Genomic DNA, 27,217 nt, shown 5'->3' on the forward strand with positions numbered 1-27,217 from the left:
TTTCATGTGTTTATTGGCTTTTTGTATATCTTCTTTGGAGGAGCATCTATTCAGATCCTTTGCCTAATTTCAGACTGGGTTATTTGTCTATTTGTAATAGTTTCTGAATAGTTCCAAGTCTCAATCAGATATACAACTTGCAACTTTCTCCCCTGTTTCTGGGGGTTGTCATTTCAATTCCTATGGTGTCCTCTGAAGCACAAATGTTTTTGATTTTGATGACGGGGTCATATTACATTGAAGACACCTTATGGTAGTTGGCTATATAAGCCTGGGGTTCCAAGGAGAGACTGGGGCTGGGGATACACATTTGAGAGTCATCCATGTACTGACAGTATTGAGCACAGGTCCCGTTGCCATATCCCAACAACAAGAACATACACAGCCATGTGGTCCCTTCGTTGCCACTATAGATATCTGCTGGGTGTATTCTGTGAAAGTTACCTTAGCCAGACAGGTCTATACCTTCAGAACCCCCACTCAAGAAATGCACTTATAGGAGGAGATCGAAATACTTAGTTATCAAGGAAGATTTATGACCTTGTTGAGATGAACTCTTGTTACTGTTAATGGATGTGATGCTGCGAAGCTTTGACAGAACATATGTCTTGCTTTATTTTTTAATGGAACACGCTAAAAGCCCCATCCCACAGGACCAACTAATTACCGAGACTTCAAGATAGAGAGCTCTAAAGGTCTTACCCAGACCACCTTTTCCCTTTGCTGGGGTCACTGTGACTTCCAGGGATCCTGGGATTTCTGAGATCAGTAAAAAGGTCTTTGAAACAACAGTTCAAACCTACCAAAGGCTGTTCCTGTCGAGGTGTAAACAATCCAGACGAGTCGGGGCCTGGCTCTCACAATACAACATGGTTTATGGGTATTCTCATTCACAAAGCCCACCTAAACTTGAGGAATCCTATATTCTACAAGATGTGTGATTTTAATGCTAGTTTTAAATGCAACTTGCTCCAGGTTGAAGGAAAAAGTCCCGACTCTGTAATGAAAATACCAGGTCAAGGCAGACAGATCCCCTGTGGGCTTGAGTTGAATCCCAGAAGAGCTGGAGAATCAGTTTAGCTTTGACATCAGTTTACCTCTTAATCTTTCAGCTCCACTACTAGAGAGCACAATACACTTCTTTGGTGACTTCCCTTCTTCCTCCTCAGCCATCAGGGGTTCGAATTTACCTGTTTGTTCACTTTCTTTTTCATCTGCCCAGGGACCACACTGTAAAGGGCCAATTGGCTGGCATACAGAAATATCCAGAAAAATAGGGCAGAGATCGTAAGAACATGTAGATAGAAGCTTCTCTCTTCTAAGCAGGGCTGCCAATTGGGTGACCTTCAGTGGGGGTCTCCTGGGGTCATACTTATGTAGGGGTTAGAAATATGGAAAGTGAAGGAGGTGGCAGAAGTGAGAAGGGCAGATCTTTATCAGTGAAGAGACTTTTGAAACGTTGGAACTGGTTTCCAGGAAATGAGGGAGGGCTGTGCAAAGAAGTTTCTTTCCTCCCCTGAGCCTGTAAATGTTCAAGGGGTGGGTGGGCTCACAGGAGCTCAGTGTGAGCGAGCCGAGGAGCTTTAAATCCTGCGGGGCGCATTCGGTCTAAATCAGAGGTTCTGTCATCTCTGATTTCACCACTCTGCATCCTAGTTATAAATAACATCCCGGGATAGAGAAGTGCGACAAAACCTGGGTGGAACATCTTTATAGGGAAGGCCCAGGGTCCGGAAAGGGGGTCACATAGTGGGAGGTGGACTTCTTACCCACAACAAAGTCTAACTTTGCTCCCCAGGGAATAGCCTTGGGGGTGAGGGGAGGGCCCCAGAGGAACTGCAGGACAGGCCAAAATATAACTATGAAAGGAGAGTAGGGCTTTTGACAGAACCATCAAGAAAGTCACCAAGAAAAAAAATGGTTAGGAATTTCCCCTATGTGGCAGCATTTGCCCTGTAGAACCGGAAGGTTTGCAAACAGACTCCCCAAGCCCTCACTGTAGCTCACTCCAGCGCGGGGACCCTTCTGCACCCCCTGCCTCATTGCCCTCCCCTCGCACCCCTAAAGCGTGTACCCAGTGACCGAGGCCACCGGAGAGAGCGGACAAGGCACAGGTGTGAGCGCAGACTCCGCCGCCAGCCCCCTCAGTCCACTCGCCCCTCCCCACCCCCACCCAGTTGCCGAAGCAAATCCCGAGTAATTGTTTTCCGGGGAGGGGCTGGGCGCGCTCCGTGGCGCAGCGGGGGTCAGGGTTCCCGCCGGGAAAAAATTCCACCCGCGAGGGCGCGGCTGTTCTTCGACTCGGCCGGGATGCACTGTGGCAACTTCGGCAGCCCCCACAGCGGCGGCGAAGCAGAGACGGCGACAGCAGCAAGGCCAGCGCTGCTGGGCTGGAGCGCGTGAAGCCGAGGGGGCGCCTTGCGTCTTCAGCGTCTCCCTTTCTGCCGCGCGTCCCGGGACTCCAGTTCCGGTGCCCCTGGTAGTAGCGGCTTCCGCGCCGGCAGCCCGGGGCCTCGCAGCTCCGCGGGCGAAGCAGGAGAACCCGATCCCCGCGCAACCTGCCGGAGTGGCGGAGCCCCGCGCTCCCGCCCCAGCTCGGAGGCGGGCGCAGCCGCAGCGGGGGCCGGGGCCCGAGCCCGGTGTTGCCACCGCCCGCGGTGGGGGGCGGGCTGGAGGCGGGGCGGCCGGGGCCGCCTTCCCGGGCGCGATCCCCTAGCGCAGCACCCAGCGCTGCCGAACCACCTCCCCCGCTGCCCGCTAGCAAGTTTGGCAGCTTCGTGCCCGGCGCGCCTCGGGATCGAGGCGCATTTGTTTCCTCCTGGATTCCGCGCGCCCCGTTAGGCGGGGACCCTCGGGAGCGATGCCGAGGGATGTGATTTTAGTTGTGTGGTTCTGCGTGTGCACCGCCAGGACAGGTAAGCACGGCTGGGCGGTCGGAGGCATCCCGGGGAAGGGGGGGAGCCACGCCGCTGTGCCCAGAGCCGGCACCGGCGTCGGGAGACCTGGAGACGAGCTCCACGTTGGTCCGGGAAGGGGGCGAGGCGTGTTGGGTCCCTCGGATCTCTGCTGCCCTGCAGCAGATAAAAGGGTGAGAAGTGGGACTCACGGGCTGGAAGATGTCCCCATGAGTGCCCCCTTTCTTGGAGACTCGGCCTCGCGGACGCTGGAGTGAGGGGCGCGGCCGAACCGGCGCACCCTCCTGCTGCTAGTAACCGGCTTCCGGGTCGAAACCCACAGCAAGTCCCGCCCGCAAACCCTACACCCCCGAACTTGAAAGGTGCGGTGAAAACCTCTCTCCCAGTGCCGGGCTGGGTTGAGAAGGGACAGCCGTGGGAGTCGCACCCGCAGAGAGAGCGCTTCCGGCCCTCGGGCGGGCGCGGCCGCGGCCGCGGCCGGGGAGGGCAGGGTGCGGGGTGAGGGCTGCGGGCGAACCCCGGGATTCCGCGGTCTCGCCTCGTTCCCTCCTGACTCTCCCCAGGGGAACTCCAGGAACATTCTCTTCCCCTCCACCCTGCCCTCAAGGGCTGGACGAATAATAATTCGGGTGAATTGGAACCGTGGAGACAATCCAGGGAGATTTTCTCAAGCTCCAAACCAGTTTTTCCTTGCTGTAATTGCGGTTTTGGATTGTGGAGGGAGGACTAGGATAACTGGCATAATTTCCGAAGCCCCCACTTGGTTCTGCCTCCAGAGACGCAGTTGTGAGGACTCCAAGCGCATCTCCTTCCATCCGCTCCCACTTGCCCCAGCCCTTATATCTCAAGGGGTTTGGAGACCCGTTCTCAGTCGTCTTCTCCACGGGTCTCATGGTAGAGGTGGGAAGATGGGGGTGGGGTGGGGTGGAGTAGGCACTTTATGGGCAAAAATACGGCTCTCAGATGCGGGGGGTGGGGGCGGGAGCGTAGCGAATTTTTATTCCTGGGCTAGCCAGCGTGAGTACGCGCTGTCGACTTTGCACCCAGAACCGGCGTGTAGTCACTACTCCCTTTATCTTTTCTTCTTTTGCCGCTCGCATTTCCCTTCTCTAGAGTCACAAGCCTCCTTCCCAGGCCAGGTGGCAAGTTTATTGGAAAAGGGCTGGGGAGGGGAGCTCGGCTTTGGTTGGCCCAAAAGTTCCCTCCGCTTGCGCCCCAGGCGCCTCTCTTTGGCAGTTAGCCCGCCTGAGGATACAAAGTTGGGCGTCTAGGAGGTTCCCGCGGACCTTTTCCATTTCCCCAGCGGGGTAGCAGCTTTCCCTTTGCTTAATGGAAGAGCGAGGGGTGTGGACTCTCCAGGGACAAAAGGAATCCCCATCCCTTTCGTATCTTCACCTGAGCTTCCCGAGGCTGCAGAGACGCCAGGGCTCAGTCCAGCCGAGAATAGTTGCTTCTTGGGTATGGGTACATCGGGATGAACTAGTCTTTTAAAACCAAGAGCACATTGGAAGAAATGCGCCCCCGGAAGATCAGGACGGGCGAGGCTAGTGCAGAACATGGGCTACCAGTCCTGTGCGCGGCAATCTGGTGCTGGTGGGCATTTTACCGAGGAACGGAGAGAGAGAGAGAAACTAGATGGGGGAGGGGGCAGCTTATTGGTCATTTCACATCCTCAGGTGCACATCATTATCGTGTGCCTAAATCCTTTGTTCTCATTACTCTTTTGAAAAGTCGGCAGAAAGTGCTTCCATCCCAGAATGAGTGACTGTGTCTCTGGGGTGCGTTGTTAGTGGATACCTTTAAGAACACAGCCTTTTCCCCTTCCCCACACACCAACCTCTTTTAAATCTTGTAATAATTCTGTTGTAGGCAGATTCATTCATTCATTCATTCATTCGTTCGTTCAAATAGTGGAGCGCCTTGCTGGGTGCCAGGATTCCTTGTGTATGCAAAGAGGAAACAACTTGGTCCTTGACTTCCAGGAACTGAAAGCTTAGCTGAGAATCTAGGTAGAAACTGGAAAACATTTTTATTCTACAGATTGATGGGAGTTAGGAGAGGGAGAAGTATAAGAAGTTTCAATGAAAGAAATACAGAGGAGGAATGGTAGGCTTGAATTTTGAGGAGGGGTGGTTGGTGGTCTGGGAAGGCTTTAATCAGGAGGTGACATTTGAGAGTTGTGTCTTGGAAGGCTTTAGGGAGTTTTCCAGGAGGGCAGACTGGGGAAAGCATACCAGGCAGAGGACACAGCCTGTACCCAGGCAGGGAAGCACGGTAGGATCTGCCCTATTGGTTGTGGCAGTTGCTTAGGGAGCTTGGGTTTTCTGTGCCACTTGGCACTTAAACACCAGAGGCCACATAGTTCTTCTGCAAAAATTATCAGAAGAATCAGGATTTGGGGAGGGGTGTGGAATTATATCTCAAGTGTTTCACTTACAATTTCTTGTGTCTTGAAGGGGCATGATCAGCAGTTTTCTGGGGACAGCCTCTTTGATTTGCCCAGGAACCATCATCCATCCTCTATGGCAGCAGAGCCTGGCTCGTGATTAGTTTATCAGGATCTGAACAGCCGCTTGGAAAGTTTATTTGTCAAGTGGGGCAATTGTTGTCTGGGCTGTTAACAGTCCAAGATGAAATAAACATGTGGTTCACTTAGTGAGCTTCTCAGATATCACCGCCTTTTAATGGAAATGAATAGATGATATCAGGCACATTTTAATTAAAGCAGCACTGCCTTGCAGTAGCAGTTACATATGAAAAGATCTAATGATAGGTGTCACAGGAAGCTGCTTAAATTGCTCATTGTTCAGGGCACTTGTTTTAGAGAGTTAAATGGAGTCAAGATAGGAGGTGCTGTTTTCCAGTTCTTATTATTTCTAGGTGAAAAATAATTCTGGGATTTTCAGGTACATCGTTGATAATTGATAATGAACATTTAGAAGGCTGCAGTAATAAGGGTGATAAGATATTATGTCCGTGGCTTTTCTCCAGTAGCTTGGATGTGTGAATAATACAAAACTCTCTTTTGTAGTTTGTTTTGGTCACCAGGGCCCTGGTGGAGGGGATGGGCAGGGAGCCCCTCGGGCCCCTTTTGCTGCCTTTTGCTGCCACCTGCTGGAAAGGAGAGCTTTTCTTTTTGAAGCACCTCCCGGGCTATTCATTGACTATGCAATCATAAAACTGTGAACAGAGCCCCCAACCTGCAATAATTATGTGCAGTATTTGCCTGACTTAGAGCAGGCATAGAGCATATTCTTCAAAGATATTGCTTTTGGGGTATTAAGCATCTTTGTAGGAGTCCAGGGGTCCAAATCCGATCAACTGGTTGTGAAATCTTGCAGTTAAACGAGGTCTTGGAGCATCTCAACACAGCGTCTATTTCCACTGTGTTGATGAGGAGAAAGCAGCTGTCATCATGGACAATGAGCTGGATTAGATTGAAGTGAGCCAGGTCCAGGAGGATTTGCTTGGGAGCTTAGGCCCAGGGTGCTGATGGTGTGCTGAGTGGGTTTGGGGCCTGAGTATTCCCCGGGCAAGGCTAAGGCCAGCCATAGCAGGTGTCTTGGGAGATTAGGGTGGAGGTTCTGAATCATAGAGCCAGGCCTCAAGTGCCTCTGTGATGGTGACACACTGCCTTCCAGGTTTTAAAAAATGTTTCTTCCCTAGAAGCTTTTTATCCTACTTAATTCCAATTCCCAGCCTCAGACATTTATAGAGCAGTTATGGCCAAAGTAGAAAACTTTAATAGAGTTTCCTTGGAAAGGGCAGAAGCTCCATGCATGGACAAGAAGCAGAAACATTAAAATAAAAAAAAATTATTTTTTATGGAACTGACACTCTCATACTACAGAAGGTTCAGGAGAGGCCACGTAAATGCTACCTTATTAATAGATTTTCTGATTCCCTCGGCAGTGTGTAAAGCGCTATCATTTGCGCATCCTGCTATCGGCACGAGGCATTTTCATTCTGAAGGAGACCAATTAAAGGGAGAGAAGAAAACTGTATCTGGAAGCCTAATTGATTTCTCTTGTTCTGTTTTTATGGGATGTTCTCATAACAAGAGCAATACTGTTACCTTAAAGCCGGGGAATCCCTTCACTTGTGGGCTCAAGGAGGAGGAATGAGTGTAGACTTAATATTGAGATTTCCCAAAGCACAGCCAGAATGAGAAGCCCTTCTAGGTCAGTTGGGCATGTGGAGGGATTGGGAGGAAGGGGGCCACCTGTATATTTTGTACAATTCTATAGAGTTGAAGACCAGGGAGCTGTCTTATGAGAGACAGATGTGGCAAAGCCCAGCCGGGCACCAGGTGTGTCCTAGGAGTGTTCCCATAGTTTATGTGGGAAAAAGAACCTTATGAGGGAATCTTAATGAGGCTGGGAGGCAGATATGATCATCCCCATTTTACAGACGAGGGAACTGAGTCTTGGAGAAGTGAAGTGATTTTTCCAAGTTTTAGTAGGGGGCAGAGACAGGACTGAAGTTGACTCTTGGTTTAGCGTTGTTTCCGCAACGCTTTCTAGTTGGAGTGTGTCTTATTCTCACTTGGGGACAAGGAGCCAAGGGCACCACCGATGGGGTGTGCTGCTAGTTCTACAGAATCTGTTTGGGTGCCTTGTAGGCTTGTCTAGTTGCAGGGCTCCTAGTCTGGGAGTATGTTAAGAACGACCGTTATAGTGGGTCTTTAGTCCCTGCTTAGGTCAACTGCTGCCACAATAATATTGCATAACAAACCATCCAGAACTCGGTGGCTTAAAACATTTATTCTGGTTCATGTGTCTGTAGGCTCTTCTGGTCGTCTTGACTCGTTTAGGTCAGATTTGGCCGGTCATGGTGCCAGACTCAAGTGGGGTGTCTCCATGTGTCTCAGTTTCCTTGGACCAGTGGACCAGTAGAGTCATGTTCTTTTCATCCTGGTGCAGAATCACAGGAGAACAAGCCCTACCACACAAGCACATTCAAGCCCCTGCTTGTGTAATGCTGCTAACATCCCAAGCATCCCAATGACCCAAATAGGTTGCATGGCCAGGCTCAAAGTCCAAGGATGTGGAGTTTACTTTTACTCTAGTAGAAGGAACTGCAAAGCCACACGCCAAAGGGTATGGGTCTGGAAGGGGTAAACATTTGACTCCAATAATTCAGTCACCCACAGTTTTTAAAGAACGTCTCCTTGGCCTGAATACCATCCTGTCCTCTGGTGGTGTCCCCAGATATGCATATTGCTCTGAGGTCATTGTCACCTAAAGCAGTGACACAGCATCCACTCGTCAGTTAATTGATTAGGTTCTAAATTCAGGGTGTGCCAGTTGACAGGCCCTGTGTGAGGTACTGGGGCTACAGGGACGTTTCCTTCTTCTTGTCCGGCTAAGGGCACATTCCCCAGATCGCTTGCTAAATTCCTAGCCAGAGAAAGGCCAGCTTGGAGGTTCTCTGGAGATAAGTCTTGATTTAATTTCTGCCATATAGGTGTACAACACTATAGATCAAACTGAAATATTAGTTCTTTTCCTGCCTTTTCAAGGTGATCACAGAACCGCTGATATCTGAGCTCACTTTGAGAAAAACATCACCAGTCTCACAAGAGGCTCATGGTGCTATGACTTGAGCCAATAGACGCCCATCAGCTCAGTGCTTCTTTGCACAGAGTTGGTATTCTGGGATCAGTTTTTGCGAACTGAGTCTGTGTGAGGGATGAGCAAGTAGGATGGGAACTTAAGTGAGATCATGATGTACAGTGGGAGCGTATCCTCTTCCTCCTCCTCTTAAACACACACCTCAAGGGGCACTTGGGTGGCTCAGTAGGTTGAGCCTCTGACTTCGGCTCAGGTCATGATCTCGTAGTTCGTGAGTTCGAGCCCTGTGTCGGGCTCTGGGCTGACAGAGCAGAGCCTGGAGCCTGGTTCAGATTCTGTGTCTCCCTCTCTCTCTGCCCCTCCCCCACTCACACTCTGTCTCAGTTTCTCAAAAATAAATAAATGTTAAAAAAAAATTCACCCCCCCCCAAGCCCTCCAATGATTTCCTATTGCAATTAGAATACTATCCATCTCCTTGTTGTGGCTCAAAAGGAAGGGTCTAGTCTTTGGCCTCATTTTCTACCACTTTCCCCCTGCCCACTCTGCTCTAACTGTACCAACTTTTCTCTGTTCCCTGAACATCGTTTGCAGTGTGCTGTTCTCCACACCTGGAAAGCTTTCTCCCCAGATCTTGCCATTACCAGCCCCTGCAGGCATTCACATTTCAGCTCAAAGGAACCTTCCCTGACTGTGCTTTCTAAAGCCCCACCCAAGTTGCTTTGTATTCCATCACTTTGTTTTATTTTCTGCATAGCATTTATTGCCATCTCAGATTATCTATTTTTTTTTTTTTTTGGTCCTCTTTTCACGCCTTTCCCCAGGAATGCATGCTCCAGGAAGACAGCTCCAGTGCCCAGCCATGCATATTAGATAGTAAAAACTAAGTAATACCTGTTGAAAAGGTATTAAATGAACACGTGAATGCAGAGTGAGTAGAAGAAAGATTTGTCTTTGAGTAAACTGGTCTCATAAGTGGCTGCATTTGGAAGGGGCAAATTTGAACCTTTAGCTTAGAGGACAAGGAGAAACCTGACAGAAACGGAGAAGGCAGTTTACGTTCTGTGCCTTCAGTTTAACCCTTTGTCCGCCTTGGCAATGACAGGCTACAGCCAGACCAGCCTTCTGTTGCTACAGCAGCTCCTGTTTTTCCTCATAGGAAAAGAGTAAGGAGAGGGTAGATTTCCTTCCTCAAATCTGTGGAGGAAGGGGTGAAGGTGAGAGAGCTGATGAGGTTGTAATAGCTCACGATGTCCTGATGAGCCTTCACTCAGCCTCTCTGGGACAAATCGGTGCGAACTTTCCAAATCCTGCATCAGCAACTGCATTACCAGCAGACGAAAGTTGACAGCTGTTGCTGATTAAAACATTTCTGACTGTGCGATCAGAATTGCACTACTGAGATGCTAAGTGTAGATAGATGCTGCCTTTATGGCTTAAACACAGTCCGGTACAGTGGTCTCTAGCCTTATGAATCCATGTAATCGGAAGTCACTTTGCAATCACAAGCGTGCCATTGCACAGAAGGCCCCTGGGTGAGAGAAAGCCTCAGGCATTTGCCTTTCTTAGGTAAGGCTCAGGGCCATGTTTCCCTGCACTAAGGTTCTCCAACATTGTTGTCAGGGTATTTAACTTTCAGGAATCCCCTTGGCAGGAATTCTCTGTTGTTTCTCTTTTTTGGCCACTCCCTCCAACCCCCATCTCAAACAAGGGCAGGATTCCTCTTCTTTTTTTTTTTTTCCTTTTTTTTCTTTAAAAAAAATTTTTTTTTTCAACATTTATTTATTTTTGGGACAGAGAGAGACAGAGCATGAACGGGGGAGGGGCAGAGAGAGAGGGAGACACAGAATCGGAAACAGGCTCCAGGCTCTGAGCCATCAGCCCAGAGCCCGACGCGGGGCTCGAACTCACGGACCGCGAGATCGTGACCTGGCTGAAGTCGGACGCTTAACCGACTGAGCCACCCAGGCGCCCCTGGGATCCCTCTTCTTTGTCCTCTTGGTGTCAGGGTTTGCTACTGCGTCAGTTTCTGAAGCAGGTAGATCCGGGCTACTATCCAGTATCCTCAGTCCCCAGATCTGAAAAAGCTTGGAAGCACAAAGTTCCTTCAAAATTCATATGACAGCAGAAGCTACTACCCCTGAGCTGAACTCATTTGGTGGTGAAACTTGACCTCAACTGATAGGAGGCTAGGTATGGTCTTTGTTTAGCCAACTAGAGGACAACTTCATAGTTTTTGCTCCAGAAAGACTGTGTTTTGATTGTGGGGTACTGATTCAGACTTTGCTCAGGGTGTTCCATCAAATGTATATAGGCCACAGTATCTGATATGATAATACATTCTGATATGATAATACATTCTGAATCTGAAATGTAGTTGGCCCTGAGGGTTTTGGATAAGAGATCATCAATCCTTAATGCATGGGGGATGAGGGTGGGGGTGGGGACAAAGAAACTACAGTATCACTGGGCCCTTGGAGCAAAGAATTGCCCTCCTTTCCCTCTGGAAGGTAGCATATGCACGCACTCATCACTGGCTTCCTGGTATACCGTGCCACTCTTGGCCTCTATAATTCTGTTCCATATTGCTGCCAGCAGTCTATATTTGAAGCCAAGACAGCTCTTTGTGTTTTTGTTCTTTTTTTTTTTTTTTTCAGTGGTGGGATTCGGGACGGACCCTGACCTGCAGGTGGATATTATCGCTGAGCTCGACCTCGTGAACACCACCGCTGGAGTCACTCAGGTGTCCGGACTGCACAATGCCAGCAAAGCGTATTTATTTCAAGGTAAAGACACCTCCTCCTTTGCACGGGGGCAGAGCTTGGGGATGGAGGATCTGTCTGGTGAGTGTTCATATGGTGTGTGTTTGTCGGAAGATCATCTCTGCTATTTCTCTTGTGTTATTGTCATGAGGAATGTTCGTAAATGCCAAAGGTGTTTAGATAGTCGAGGGGGTGTGTTCTGTGGGTGGGAGGAGGGGCACTAGAGGCATGGTTGTGAAATATTTGGTTTGGTGGTGAAATTTTTCCTTGGGTATTTTTTTGGGGGGGATCTAAAGTCGCTTGAAGTTGCAAAGCCCTTGAAAGCCATTGGCCAGCCATATTATTTTTTTACATGATATTTCTTTAACTGTTATCTTTATCTTTACCTGTACCTATACTATACCTACACCTATCCTTATTCATAGATCTCTCTCTCTCTCTCTCTCTGTCTCCCTCATTTAATGGGCATGTGAGCACAGAGGATGTTTTATGGATGAATTCTCTTAGGGGTGCAGCTTACTTGGTTCTCAGTAACCCAGGGAGTATAGTATGTTTCTTAAAAGCCCACTGCCTGAGATCAAATTCTAACTCTACCACTTATTGGCTTTGAGACTTTGGGCAGTCCCTTAGCCTAACTGTGCTGATGTCCTCGTCTAAAATACTGGTACCTACCTCCTGGGGCTCTTACAAGGATTAGAGGAGCTAATCCATCGGAGTGGTTATGACAGCGTCTAACACATACCGTGGATCCTTAATAAGTACTAGCTGTTAGTCTGGAGCTCCTGCTCTGGACCAGGCAACATGCTAATAATAGGGTTACCAGGTACCAGTAAGAGTAAATAAGAAAGGTGCAGCCCCTGTTCTAAAATGTGATGAGAGAAACAGTCATTACCCAAGGAATCATTGAATGACAATTGCTGTACTTACTGTGAAGGGGATGTATAGCCTGCCAAAAAGTAGTATAGGGAGAAATGGTGGTGGTCAGGTAAAGGTTACCCTGAAAATTGATGTGTCAGCAGAGGCTTGAAAAATGAATAGAAAGCCCGGTGTAGGAAGGGGTGGGGGTTCAGAGCATTCTGGTCAGGGAAAAATAGTATGTATGAAGGTCTTAAGGCAGAAACCAATAGAAGGGTGGCTAGTATTGGAAAGAGTGGTCAGTGGCTGGAGAGGCAGGCAGGGGCTGGGTTATGCTGGACCCTGTAGGCAGATCTGATATCCAGGGGTTTAGGTACACTGATGATTTATGGCCAGTATCCATTCTGATAGGTGGGAGGCCGTGTATACTTGTTAGCTCTTGTAATTATTACCCCTGCTTGGAGTGCCGGGTTCGTGGTCTCTTACTTTACTCTCTGTGCTGTGGGGGCCTTTGCGGAGCTTGCTGTAGGGGAGTGACCTGATTAGATGTGATAGGCAGCTTCGGTATTCCTCTGTGAAAATTCCTGGCAGGGTTCTTTTAACTCAGCCTTTTGTGAAGATAGCAAAAGGATCATTTTAGAATGACTGGACCAGTATTAAGGGATGAGATTTACATATTTACTGCAGAGATAACTTAAGCCTTGTTAATGACGTGTAATAAACCTACAGACTTATATGATGATATATAAAAAGCCTATGGACATGTTAGTTTCCATTTACTCTTACTAAAGAATTGGTGAAGTCCCTAAGGTGGGTATGGTTAAGAGTATACAAGATGGGATGACTTTTCTTTTTGCATTGTACAAGGTCGGTCTGCTCAATTACTGTTGAGAGGCCATGCTTCATGAAGGCAGAAGTCTTGTCTGTTTAGGTACCCCTAGATCTCTAGAACCAAGTACCATGCATGGCGTGTAGTAGGTGACAAATACACATTTTTAATTGAATTAAAATGTCCTCTGCCCAATATGCTCTGTAAAAGCCTTATTGCCTACTTTACTCACTGTTCATTTACTTACTTATTTATTCCACAAGTGTGGTCTTCCTAGGCAAGAAATCTGTTAATATGTGTACTCTTTGCTTTGGCCAACTACCTCTGGGACATCTAGCAGACTCCAGCCATGGGGAGGGATTTTCACTTCTGGGGGAAGAGTAACTTCATTATGGGAGGTTGACTGAGGAGGACTTTCCCTTAAGAACCCTTGTGGTTATATTGGGCCTACCTGGGTATTCCAGAGTAATCTCTTTACCTCAAGATCCGTAATTGAATCACATGCTAAAATCCCTTTTGCCACGTAAGGTAACATGTTTGTGGGTTCTGGCAGTTAGGACATGGACATCTTTGGTGGGCCATTATTTTGCTTATCACACAGTCTGCCCTCTAGCCTCCAAAGGTTAATTTCTGTCCCACATGCAAGATACATTCACCTCATCCCAGTATCTCCCAAAGTCATAACCTATTATGGCATCTGCTCAAAGTCCAGAATCTTATCCAATCTTGTCAGCTGATGATCTAAATAATCTACATCAGGTATGACTGTGTCTCTGAGTATCATACATTTGGGGACAAAACTCTTCTCCATATGTGGATCTCTGAAAAGTAGGAAACAGGTAATTTGTTTCCCAAATACAGTGGTTGTGTAGGTGTAGTGTGCCCGTTATAGACAGTCCTGTCCAAAGGAAAGAAATAGAAAGGAGAGGGGCCACGAGTCCCAAGAGATTTTGAAATCTAGCAGGGCCAGGGAATAATCCCATGTGGTCCTTGGCTCTGCCTTCTGGGCTCGTGACTCATTCCTTTGAGTTATTCTTCCTTTTTCAGGCAGAGTAGCATGGGTGTGTGGCTGAGTAGTTTTAGCAGCCTGTTTCCTGCTTGTAGTATTTTGGAAGTCTGTCAGCCTTTTCTCGTTTCATCCTGTCAGTTTTCTTCAGTCCAAGTTGGCAGTGTTTCTGCTGGTATAACATTCTCAGGAACATTTAGGGCCTCCGGTGCATCGGACAAGAGGCGCCCCCACAGATCTATCTTAGATACCCCCATCTCTGTTCTTGGCCTATGCCGAGATGACTGAGGGGAGCCATGAGTCACATACCCGATCTCCTCAAAGAGCCCTCCTGTTGTTGTATCTTCTGAACTTTTGATCATCAGAGGCATTAGCAGAAAGTTTTTCAGCTATGCCTGTGGCTTTTCTCCCAGAGCAGAATTTCCTGACAGGGAATCTCCTAATTTTATCATCTTTTGCAGTCCAAATAGGCTGAGAATTCTCCTACTCCTCGGGCCCTCGTTTCTTCTGCTTGTCAGCTCATCCCTCCGTCTCCCTTTCCTGTTGTCTTTTACTATAAGCAGCAAGGAGAAACCAGTCTGTAACTGCAATACTTTGCTTGGAAATCTCATCTGAATGTTCAGGTTCATCTTTTGGGAGTTTTGCTTTCCGCATTACTACAGGACACAATTCAGCTAAGCTTTCTGCTACTATGTAACAAGGATCCTGTGTCTTCCCATTTCCATTTCCTTTTTCGCCCTTACCAGCAGTATTTAAAAAAAAGTTTATTTATTTTGAGAGAAAGAGAGAGCGCGTGAGCAGGGGAGAGGCGGACAGAGAGGGAGATAGAGAATCTCAAGGAGGCTTCATGCTGTTAGCACAGAGCCCGACACAGGGCTGGATCCCATGATCCGTGAGATCATGACCTGAGCCAAAATCAAGAGTGGGGCACTTAACTGACGCAGCCACCCAGGAACTCCACCAGCAGTATTTTTAACGTCCGTGTTTCTACTAATGGTCTGTTCACCACGATTTAAGTGTTCCCTAAGATGATACAGGTTTTCTGTACCATGCTCTTTACCTCATTCTGAGTCCTCACCCATGGGGTCTTTAACATCCATATTTCCGCTAACAGTCTGTTAGCGGTCTAGGCTTTTTCTCTCATGCTTCTCAAAATTCTTTGAGCTTCTGCTCATTATTCAATGCCAGAGGCACCTCTACGTTTTTAGTTATCTGTTACAGTAGCATCCCACTTTCAGGCGCCACAGTCTGTATTAGTTTCTCATTGTTGCTGTAACAGATGGCCACAGATTTAGTGGCTTAAAGAGATTTATTATCTTATAGTTCTGGAGGTCAGAAGTCCAAAATGGGCTTCAGGAGGGCTAAAATCAAGGTGTTGGGAGAGCTGTGTTCCTTCTGGGGTCTTTGATTTATTGTCTTTTCTAGCTTCCAGAGGCTGCCACATTCCTTGCATCATGGCAGTGTCATTGCAAATTCTGCTCTGTTGTCCCATTTCCCTCTTTCTCTCTTTCTGTTACCATATTGTCTTCTCTGATGTTAACTCTTCTACCTCTTTCTCCCCCCTTATAGAGACCCTTATAATTATATTGGGCTCACTCAGACAATCCAGGGTAATCTTTTCATCTCAAGATTCATAATGTAATCACACCCACAAAGTCTTTTTTGCTATGCAAAGGTAACATATTTACAATTTCACAGGATTAGGAGGTGGACGTCTTTGCTGGGGGAGGGGGGCGCCTCATTTTGTCAACCACAGGATGGTTAACACTGTTGGGCAGCCCTGTCTAATAGCAACGCAAGATGAGGCCTATTTGTAATTTTAATTTTTGTGGTAGTCATGTTGAGTAAAAAGAAATGACTAATATTAATTTTAATTCTACATTTTATTTAACCTAGCATACTAAAAATATTATTTCAACCTATGGCCAATACAAAAATTTATTAAGATATTTTGTAAGTTTTTACAAAGTCTCCAAAAATCTGTTTTGTATTTCATACTTATAATATACCTTGATTTAGATGCTAAATTTTCATCTGAAACAATTGGTCTATATTTCAATTTAATAAAATTTAAAATTGAAAAGTAGATTTGCCAAGCTATTCCATACATACTCAGGTAAGTGTCAGATATTAAAAATTAAACAGCTTTACTGAAGTACACTTGACATATTCTGTAATAATAAAGTGTACATATTCAAAGTGTACAATTTGGTAGTTTTGACATATGAATATACCCATGAAACCATCACCACAATCAAGACAATGAGCATACCTATCACCCCAAAAGCTTCCTCTTTTTCCCTTTGGTAATCCCTCCTTCCTGCACTTCTCTGCCCTCATCCCCAGGCAACTCCTGATATTTCTGTCACTATAGAATAGCTGGCATTTTTTAGGAATTTACGTATATAGAATCATACAATATGATCTTGGGTCTGGATTCTTTCACTGATCATAGTTATTTTGAGATTTAAATGTGGTGTGGCATGTTCAGTGCTTTTTTAATTGGCAGTGTAGTTGGGTCTTTGCTTTATTTTTTCCTTTTTCCTTTGCAACCAGTAAAACAATATCTATATTTTTATCAAGGTATGTAGACTATTCATAGACTATTCATGTCATTGTTGACAGATTTAAATATATATATGTGTGTGTATAAATTTTTTTAACATTTATTTATTTTCGTGAGAAAGAGAGAGAGAGAGAGAGAGAGAGAGAACACAAGTGGGGGAGGGGCAGAGAGAGAGGGAGACACAGAATCTGAAATAGGCTCCAGGCTCTGAGCTGTCAGCACAGAGCCCAAAGTGGGGCTTCATCCCATGAACAGTAAGATCATGACCTGAGCTGAAGTTGGATGCCCAAACGACTGAGCCACCAGACGCCCCAACATGTTTATATTTAAATACATCTTTTTTCTATTTGTTTTCTACTTGTTCCCTCTATTCTTTGTTCCATTTTTTCGATTTTTTGGCTTCCTTTGGATTAACTGAAGTTTTTTGTTTAATGGTACCATTTAATTTCTGTTGTTGGCTTATTAACTATAACTCTTTTTTATTTTAGTTTTGCTTTAGAGTTTATAGTATACAACATTAGGTTATTACAGTCTACCTTCAAGTGAGAGTATGCAACCTTATGTTTAAGAACATTTCAATCATTTGCTTTTTTCTTCCTGGCCATTGTTTTGTCACACATTTTACTTCCTCATACGACATTATTTTATTATTATTATTATTATTTTAAGTTTTTTAATGTTTATTTATTTTTGACAGAGAGAGAGAGATAGAGCACGAGTGGGGAAAGGGCAGAGAGAGAGAGACACAGAATCTGAAGCAGGCTCCAGGCTCTGAAACGTCAGCACAGAGTGTGATGCGGGGCTTGAACCCACGGACCGTGAGATCATGACCTGAGCCAAAGTCGGATGCTCAACCGACTGAGCCACCCAGGAGCCCCATCATTATTATTATTTTTATTTAATCAGTCAATTATCTTTTAAAAAAATATTTATTTATTTATTTCTTAGAGACAGAGAGAGAGTGGGGAAAGGGCAGAGAGAGAATCCCAAGTTTGATGCGGGGCTTGAACTCAGGAACTGTGAGATCATGACCTGAGCTAAGATCAAGAGTTGGATCCTTAACTGACTCAGCCACCCAAGTGCCTGAACAGATTTAGATGATAAGAAAATCAATCACATATTTACCCATGTAGTTACTCTTTCCTGTGTTTTTCATTTCCATCTGGTATCATTTTCATCCTGTCTGAAGGCTTTCTTTTAACACTTCCTATTGTGCCAGTCTGCTGGTGATGAATTCTTTTGGATTTTGTATGTCTGAAGAAGTGTTTTGTTTTTATTTTTTGAGAAATATTTTTGCTGGGTGTAGAATACTGTGTTGACAGTTTTTTTCTTTTAGTACTTTAAAGATGTTGATTCACTGTCTTACCACTTGCATTGTTTCCAACAAGAAATATGTATCATTCTATCTTTGTATCTAGGTAATTTTCTTTCTCATGATTTTAAGACTTTCTCTTTATCATGGATTTTGAGCAGTTTGACTATGATGTATCTTGGTGTGGTGTTCTTCATCTTTTTTTCTGTGTGAGATCTCTTGTACTTCATCAAAAAATTTGGAAAAAATTTGGCCATTATATCTTCAAGTATTTTTTCTGTCCCTGTTTCTCTTAGGGACTCCAAGTTACATGTATGTTGGGCTGCTTAGTGGTGCCAGTTTACTGATATTCTGTTCATTTCAAAAAATCATAATTCTCTTTTCTCTCTTATTTTCAATAGTTTCTATTGCTGCACTTTCAAGGTCACTGAGCTTTTATTCTGTAGTTTCTTTTATTATTATAATTTGGTGCTTTTTAAAATCTCATATACTATAGTTTCATCTCTGTAAGTTCAGTTTTGACTCTTTAAAAAATATTCCATGCCTCTGTTTAACTCTGTGAATAGATGGAACACAGTTACAATAACTGTTTTATATTTCTGTGACAGCTAATTCTAATATTTATATCAGTGCTGGGTTAATTTTGATTGGTTAATTCTTCTTCTCATTACTACTTCCTTACATGGCTGGTAATTTTTGATTGAATGCCAGACATTGTTATTTACCTTGTTGGTGCTGGCTATTTTTGTATTCTTATAAATATTCATGGTATTTTTCTAGGACACAGTTAAGTTACTGGGAAACAATTTGATCTTTTTGGATCCTACATTTAAGGATCCTACATTTTGGATCCTACATTTAGATGGCCAAGAGCAGTGCTAGTGCTAATAGGTAGAGTAGAGCTAATTATTTCCCATCACTAAAGCAAGTCCTTGTGTGTACTCTACCCAGTTCCCTATAAATCGTGAGATTTTTTGGCTCAAGTGGTGGGAATAGGCAGTGTTCTCAGTCCTGTGTGTATGTTGAGCACTGTTACCTTTTGGGCTCTGGTTCTGTGTTTTTTGGTAGTTTTATCACATGTATGCAATCCACTGAGTACTGATCTTAAGAGAGATCCATATTTTTTCTGTCTGCTGTCATCTCCTCTCATGTATATTGTCCTGTGAAATCTAAGTGCCTTGGTCTCCCCAAACTCTCAACTTCCTCGCCTCAACTCAGGGAAGTTGCTGGGCTCTGCCTGAGTTCCTCCTCCCTCCGACACAGCGTGGGGACTCTCTTGGAGCAATAAGCTTGGGTAATGGTAGCACTCATCTCTATTGTTTTCCATTTCTCAAGGATCACTGCCCTTCACTGAATGACAACCAATGTGTGGAAAACTGCTATTTCATTGAATATTCATTTTAAATTTAAATTCAGATTAATTCAAATTCAAATTCAAAATGTATTTCTTCAACCGCCCTAGCCATATTTCAAGTGCTCAATTGCTGTATGTGGCTGGGGTTTACGATATTGGACTGTGAAGGTCTAGACAGGCTCTGAGCTTTTACTGTTTCACCACACCACATTTAATATGGGCATGTTGCAAAATCCTGTCTTTCTTTTTTTTAATTCATATATATATATATATATTTAATGTTTATTTATTTTTGAGACAGAGAGAGACAGAGCCTGAGCAGGGGAGGCGCAGAGATAGAGGGAGACATAGGATCTGAAACAGGGTCCAGGCTCTGAGCTGTCAGCACAGAACCTGACGCGGGGCTTGAACCCACGAACCGTGAGATCATGACCTGAGCTGAAGTTGCATGCTTAACCGACTGAGCCACCCAGGTGCCCCTAATTCTTATATTTTAAAAAAATGTTTATTTTTAAGAGAGAAAGAGAGTGAGAGCGAGAGTGCAGCACAGGTGGGGGAGGGGCAGAGAGAGAGAGGGAGAGAGAGAGAATTCCACGTTGAGCTCTGCACTGTCATTGCAGAGCCTGACTCAGGGTTTCATCCCACGGATCATGAGCATGACCTGAGCCAAAATCAAGAGCTGGATGCTTAACCGACTGAGCCACTCAGGTGCCCTCAAAATTCTGTCTTTCAATATGAATACATGATAGTAACTGGCAAGCTACTTAAGCTCACTGCCTTAGAGTACTTCCATTTACTCGTTGATAAAATGGGATCATATATATATACATTGTATTTATATGTATATTATATATGTAATATATAGATATTATATATATATATAATATGTATTATATATATTATATAATATCTATATATTATATATATGTAATATGTAATATTATATATATATGGTATATATGGTTGTAGTGAGGATGAAATAAATTAATACATATAAAGAGCCACACCTGTAGTTGGTACATGGTGAGCTCTCATTAGATGTGAGTTCATACATTTTAAATAATAGAATATGACTGTGGCTGCCTTCTCCTATGTATATCATCTGTCTTGTGCATTGTTAGCGTCAGATTTTAACGTGCAGAGGTATATTGGGATAGTGGGAAAAGCAGAGGATTGGGGAAGGGGCAGAAGATTAGGGCTCAGAACTTTATATGTAATAGTTTATATCATCCTCACTGCAACCACATAAGGTAAGTACTTTTATTGCCCCATTTTGTCAATGAGTAAATGAAAGTACCTTGAGGGAGTACTTAGGGGTACTAGTGGATATGTCACTTAATGTTCTCAAGGGTCAGATTCCTCATCCGGAAATGGGAAGAGTACACAGACTGAGTGTAAGAATTAAATGACAAACTATAAGAAGGTACTTTGAAATGCGTAAAGTGTAAAAAACAAACTCATCATTCTTTCCTGCATTTATTTTTATTCCTCCTCCTATTTCACCATTCTAAGTCTAGCTCTGAGTTGATGTATATTAAGGGAGTGAAAACCTTCATTTCATTGGTTAGCCTGATAATAATATTGATGAATTTCAGTAGGAAGCTTGCTTAACTGGAAACGCTTCTATCATACCGGCTCCAAAGCCTGATAGGATTATTTGGGGTCTAGCTAGCCTTTTACGGTTGTCTTTGTCACTGCCTTCTTTGTGTAGTGCAGACAATTGAATAAGTACGATTTTTATCCACTTCTTACTTGAAACCAATTATATTAGGAATTGGGGTTGGGGGCAGAGAGAATGAATGGCTATGTGTAAGACTGGGATGGATCTTTTCTAAGCTGAAAAACACCCTAAATACTAGCTTTAGAGTGTCAAAGTCATTTTGGAATACCTCTGCTTTCCCTTGAATGGGACTCAGAGAAGGCCTGAGGGTTTGGAACTCTACTTCTCCCTGACTTGACTGTACCTTGGTGTTACCTGGTGGGGAGGATGTGTCTGTCCATTGGTGTCTCATTTATAAAAGTGAATTAGAATATGCATGGGTGAAGATTCTTTAATGTGTTGGTTTTTTTTTTTCTTCTGCCAGTAAAATGCTACCTTACAGGAGTTCTATCTTAGAAGAGTTTCTAAAGAAAAAAGTATCTTTCAAGTAGCATGTTTTCTGTGACAAGAAAGAACAGAGGCTAATGTGGGATACTTCCAGAAGATGGAGGCATTCTAGGATTTGTGCTAGATGTTGTGGGAGACACAGACACAAAGGCAAAGATCTTGACCCCAGTGAGGTTATAGCCGAGAAGGGCAAACACAGAATGCCCTTGGACACTCGAATGGAGAGGAGAAGAGAGCTGGATTGTCGTGGGTTATAGAAAAAGTCCCGAGTACGTTGAAGAGAAACTTCTCACTGGATGACCTGGGGAATGCTCCCTGGAGGAGGTGGCATCTCAAGCAGACCTTGAAAAATGGACAGGAATTAAATATATGCAGTTTGTGTTCATAGGCGCACTGCTCATGGGCACTCATTTTCACAAAAAGGTACTTGAAGCTTGAGTTATAGCTCTTAATGCTCGGAAACTCTGAGGAAGATGGAGTTACCCAAAGGGTTTGTTTAATGCTGATCATCCGCCTCTCCTGCCACCCACTATTGCCCAAGTCTGAATTGTTTTTTCTGTTGATTGGATGCGCCTAGTCACTAATTACCTCTGGGAGCATTTACAAGGCAACCTCACTTGGAGTGGAGTGATTTAGTATAACTCTGCATTTAATCAATTAGTGGAGTGATTCAGTTCACATATCAGCATCTCTCAAATATAGGTATTTTTGCTCTTGCCGAAATAAAACTCAAGCAAGCTGTGGGAATGGAGAGGGTTTTTCAGGTTCCTCTCTAGGCAAATTAACACCTGCACTGGCATATTTGGGAAAATCATTCAGTGGCTGTGTGACTAAATGTATATCAGAGAGAAAATAAATAATTTCCTAAATCTTCACACTTGTTAACATCTGCACTTAAATCTGTTTTCTCAGTCATGTTCCTTCTCCCATCAAATAGTACATTAAGGAGAGTGGAGAAGGAGAGAGATAGCAGAGAATGTAAAAAGATAGTAATGCTTTTAGAAACTGCTATGTATATGCACCACTTCCAAGCTAACATATTGACCTTGGGCAAATTACTTTACCTCTTGGGATGTGTTTTCTCTCTGGACATTGGGTAATAATGGTAATGTCTATGATACAAAATATTTTAAGGGTAAATTTAGATAACATAAATTCATCGTTAGCAATAACAAATTTAAATGTTAATCCATATTATTATTAAGAGTTCAGCAAGTATACACTTTGTCATTAAGTATTTAGCAGATACCTACTATGTGCTAGGCACTCTTTCAAGTATAAGGAATATAACGGTAAGCAAATTAGACAAAGTCTGGCTCTTGAGGGGAAACAGACAATAAGCAAGTAAGTATAGAGTAATTTCAGATAACTTCATTTATTTAAGTTCAGATAACTTTAAACAATTTATGTTTTTAAATGCAGGAGATATTTCTGTGTTATTTTCTCCCAAAGAGTATTTGCAATTATCTATTTACTTTGTAACGAGGATGGATCAGTTGTCTGAACTGGATTTTTTTTTTTATTGTCTCAACCCCTAAAGTTTATTTGTCTTTTAATCCTTCCATCAACCCTATTACTTTTGTACTATTTTCATATCCTTCGAACAGATGAAGAAATAAGACCTAGAGAGTTCTAGTAACTCACATTATCTGTAGGGACAGACAGGGGATTTGAATTCAGGAGTCTATTCCTGCAGAGTCTGTGTCTCAGCCCTGCTCCACCTCCAGGTTTTCTTTCCCTAGGATATCAGAATAGGAGTGGATAAATAAATGTAATGTGATAAAGATACAGCTTCTCTTAAGAGAAAGCAAAGTACATCTGCCAAAATCTCTTTGGCAGGTGTTTTCAATCCACTAGGACAGATGGCGATCTTGTCAGTTGGTGAATTCCATTTAATAGAATTTTATGATTCTTTCACTGGGAGGGGCCTGCTGAATACCTGCAGATGAATACCTGGTGATCTGTTTGGTAGCCCAAAGAGAACTTGCAAAAGTCAGAACTAACCAATGGGGCTACACTTAAAAGTGTATCCATTTAAAATGTAGTCTCTGTGGCCTTTTGACCAGGTTTTCTTTAAAAAAAATTTTTTAATGTTTATTTATTTTTGAGAGACAGAGTGTGAGCATGGGAGGGGTAGAGAGAGAGAGAGAAAAAGACACAGAATCTGAAGAGGCTCCAGGCTCTGAGCTGTCAGCACAGAGCCTGACACAGGGCTTGAACTCACAAGCCGCAAGATCATGACCTGTGCCAAAGTCGGACGCTTAACCGACTGAGCCACCCATGCGCCCCTTGACCAGGGTTTTCTTGAGAGACCCTTGTGGGAGAATTAGATCAGCATAGACAGCAATGCTGTCTGATGCATGCTGTGATTCTTAATTGGGATTTGTTTTAACATATTGGGACTAAATTCCTTTCTGTGGGAACACATCTCTAAAATTAGAATGTAAATCAGTGGAAAAATATGATTTGATATGCAAATATTTTATTTAAATACAACTTTTCATGGATGTAGCCAGTGCATGAAGTGGAGCCAAGATGTGCTGATAAGCTAGGCTGGCTCAGCCCTCATTCTTACATCCTGGTAAAAAAATACGGCCCATGAGCTGCCTGACAGCACAGGGTTGCACAGTAGGCATAGGACCCCGTGCCTGGGGATGCAGGTTCTAGCATGGTTCCCTCACTTGACTGCTGGTATATTACGTAACTACTCTGGGCCTTGGGTCTTTAAGGTCATAACAATGTTTTAACTTGACTAGGAGTTACTCTGCCAAACAAAAGAAAAACACGTACAAGCACAAAGGATAAAAGAAGCAATGATGCTGTCACTGTCCCCCAGAATCAGATGTTAACATTTTGTCTATTCGCTTAGAACCTTAAAAAAATCTCAGAATAATTTGAAATCTCTGTGTTCCCCTCTCAGTGCCTTTCTTCTTTCAACCTTTCTACCAGCCGTCACTAACATGGTTGATGAGTACTCAGTCCGTGTGTGTGTGTGTGTGACCACATTTATATGTGTTCACATATGAGAAATATAATAAGGAGGGCATATGTATAGTGGCTAAATGTATAGTCTTAGGAGCCAGACTGCTCAGATTGAAATCCTAGCTCTCACTGTTACTAGCTATATAACGTTGGGCAAGTTCTTTAACTTCTTTTTGCCTCATTTTTTTTCCCATGTGTGATATGGGGATAATAAAGCATCTGTCTCCTGGATTGTTCTCTGGATTAAGTAAGTGGATTCATTATTGGACATACAGTAAACATTCAGTGAATGGTTTGTGAGTTATTGGTTTGTGTGGCTTAAAAATTATATAAATGGCATCATTCAGTATGGATCTTTCTGGAACTTATTTCACTCACAATTATTCTTTTGAGGACATATAGATTTTGTTCATTAGTTTGAACTGATCCAGAACATCTCAATGCACTCATCCGTTTGTCTATTGATGGAGACTTGGCTTGGTTCAGATTTTTCAGTGTGCGTTTTTGTGCATGCCTCCTTGCCCATGGTTTTTAAATTCTTAGTATATATACCTTTCCATAGAGAACATTCTTTAAGGGAATCCTTAATTGTCCAACAAACCTTTAGTCCAGTCCTGTGGTTGGTCACCTCCAGTGATGGAGATAACATTGTATCATGAGTCAGCTCATATTGTTTTTAGGCTACTTTCTCAGAAATAGTTTAAAGGAACACAAATTTTGGGTTAATGCAATGGCCTTCTATTGCTCCCACCTAAATCACTCCAGTCACATTGGCCACCTTTTGGTTCCATGAGCACACCAAGATGTTCCCTGACCCACACCATTCCTCCTTGCAAGAGGCCTAGAAGACCTCCTTGTCCCTGCACTTTCTGTACCTGGCTCTCATTCTTAAATGTCACTTCCTTAATGAGGCCTTCTCCTACTCTCTTCCCTATGAGGTCCCCTGTTTTATTATCAACCACTACTGCCTGGTGTTTAGTCCTTCAGAGTTCTTACCAGTAATTGAAATGATATATTTCTCTTTGTTTCGTTTCACTTTGTTTGTCTGCTAGTCTATCATAGATCAGTCTGTGTCTCCGCTTGTGTTGTTTTCTGTTATAAATCATTACCCAGCATGATGTCAATGCCTGGCACTTATAGTTGGCACTCAGGAAAGATTCGTGCAGGTAGAGGCACTTGTGACCACAGAGTAAGTGTAAATCCTCTTCCCATGAAATAACCTCTCAGGTATTTGCAGGCAGCTTTCAAGGTGTTCCATCCTTACTTTCTTCAGGCTAAACATCTCTGATTACTTCAGTAGTTCCTTATTATGGGCCAAAACCCCACAGAGGTTTGTTTGTTCTCACTTACTATGGCTCTTCTCTCAGTTCTCGGTTCTAGATCTTATGCAGTTGGTCTTTTGGATTCATGTTTATATCCTTGTGTTCCTTACCATTAGATTTTATTACTATGTAAAAGGGAGAGGCTGGGTTAAATCACCAAGGTCACTTGCAGTTCTTAAAAATGGAATTGGCGGGGTGCCTGGATGGCTCAGTTGGTTAAACCTCTAACTTTGGCCTAGGTCATGATCTCGCCGTTCCCAAGTTCAAGCCCTGGGTCGGGCTCCGTGCTGACAGGTCAGACTGTGGAGCCTTTTTCAGATTTTGTGTCTCCCTGTCTCTCTGCTCCTCCCCCACTCACCCTCTGTGTCTCTCTCTCTCTCTCTTTCTCTCAAAAATAAAGAAACATTAAAAAAATTAGAATTGGCTATTCCAGAACAGCATTATCCAATAGAACTTTATATGATGATGGAAATGTTCTAGATCTGCACTGTCCAAGACAGTAGCCACAAGCCGCATGTGGCTACTGAGCACTTGAATTGTGGCTACTATAACTGAGGAACTGAATTTTAAATTTTATTTAATTTGAAGCACTTTAAATTTTTTTTTTTCAACGTTTATTTATTTTTGGGACAGAGAGAGACAGAGCATGAACGGGGGAGGGGCAGAGAGAGAGGGAGACACAGAATTGGAAACAGGCTCCAGGCTCTGAGCCATCAGCCCAGAGCCTGACGCGGGGCTCGAACTCACGGACCGCGAGATCGTGACCTGGCTGAAGTCGGACGCTTAACCGACTGCGCCACCCAGGTGCCCCTAATTTGAAGCACTTTAAATTTAAGTACCATACCATATATGGTTAGTGGCTACTGTATTAGACAGCACAGTTCTGGAGAAAAACTTACAGAATTTTAAAAGATGAGATGGTGTGTATAATGTATTTAGAAAAACCAACATGGGGATAGACTGGCCTGTTCAGGGTCAGGATTCATTTACTCAGTGGTCTTTTACTTAGTTAATAGATTTTTTTCTTTCTTTTCTCATTGAGCATCAGCAACGTCCTAGGCACAATACTAGGTGCTGGAGATTTAGCTGTGAAAAAGACAATCTTCGCCCTTGCTCTCATTGGACTTTCTATCTGGTGCAGTGGTCCTCAGCCCCGGTGTCGTATTAGAACCATTTGGGGAACTTGAAAACATTCTTATGCTGAGGACCAACCTTTAAGAGATTTTGATCTCCTTATAAAATAAATAAGTCATGGGGATGAAAAGTACAGCATAGGGAATATAGTCAATAATATGTAATAACTTGGTATGGTGACAGATTGTAGCTCCACTTATTATGGTGAACATTTCATAACATAGAGAATTGTCTAATCACTAAGTTGTATACCTGAAACCAATATAAATAAAACATTGTGTGTCAACTAAAATGAAAAAAAAAAGAGATTATTATTTATTTGATCTAATGGGGGGCCCACATTAGACTTGGATAGTCTTGTAAAAACTCCACTGGTGAACCTATTTGGTAGTAAGGTTCAGAATCTCTGGTCTAGGGGAAAGTAAGTATCCTTCCTGATAAATAGGGGAGAGAGTCATGCTTAAGTTTCCACTTTGATGGGGAGGTTTGCTGCATATTTTGA

At 43.9% G+C, this 27,217-nt stretch overlaps 1 protein-coding gene across 3 annotated transcripts in view; it reads left to right on the forward strand.

Moving 5' to 3' along the window:
- The first annotated feature begins 2,860 nt into the window (after positions 1-2,860).
- NELL1 (neural EGFL like 1) overlaps positions 2,861-27,217 on the forward strand; it is an 896,605-nt gene continuing 872,248 nt past the window's right edge. For all 3 annotated transcript variants that reach the window (XM_047071414.1, XM_047071415.1, XM_047071416.1), the window contains exons 1-2: positions 2,861-2,915; positions 11,144-11,272. In XM_047071414.1, the coding sequence (XP_046927370.1) occupies positions 2,861-2,915; positions 11,144-11,272 (184 nt within the window). The remainder of the gene's footprint in view (positions 2,916-11,143; positions 11,273-27,217) is intronic.

Source organism: Lynx rufus, unplaced genomic scaffold (assembly GCF_022079265.1).
Source record: "Lynx rufus isolate CCGP_SWC_20201006 ecotype Redwood Valley unplaced genomic scaffold, mLynRuf1.p SCAF_9, whole genome shotgun sequence".
Taxonomy (NCBI): Eukaryota; Metazoa; Chordata; class Mammalia; order Carnivora; family Felidae; genus Lynx; species Lynx rufus.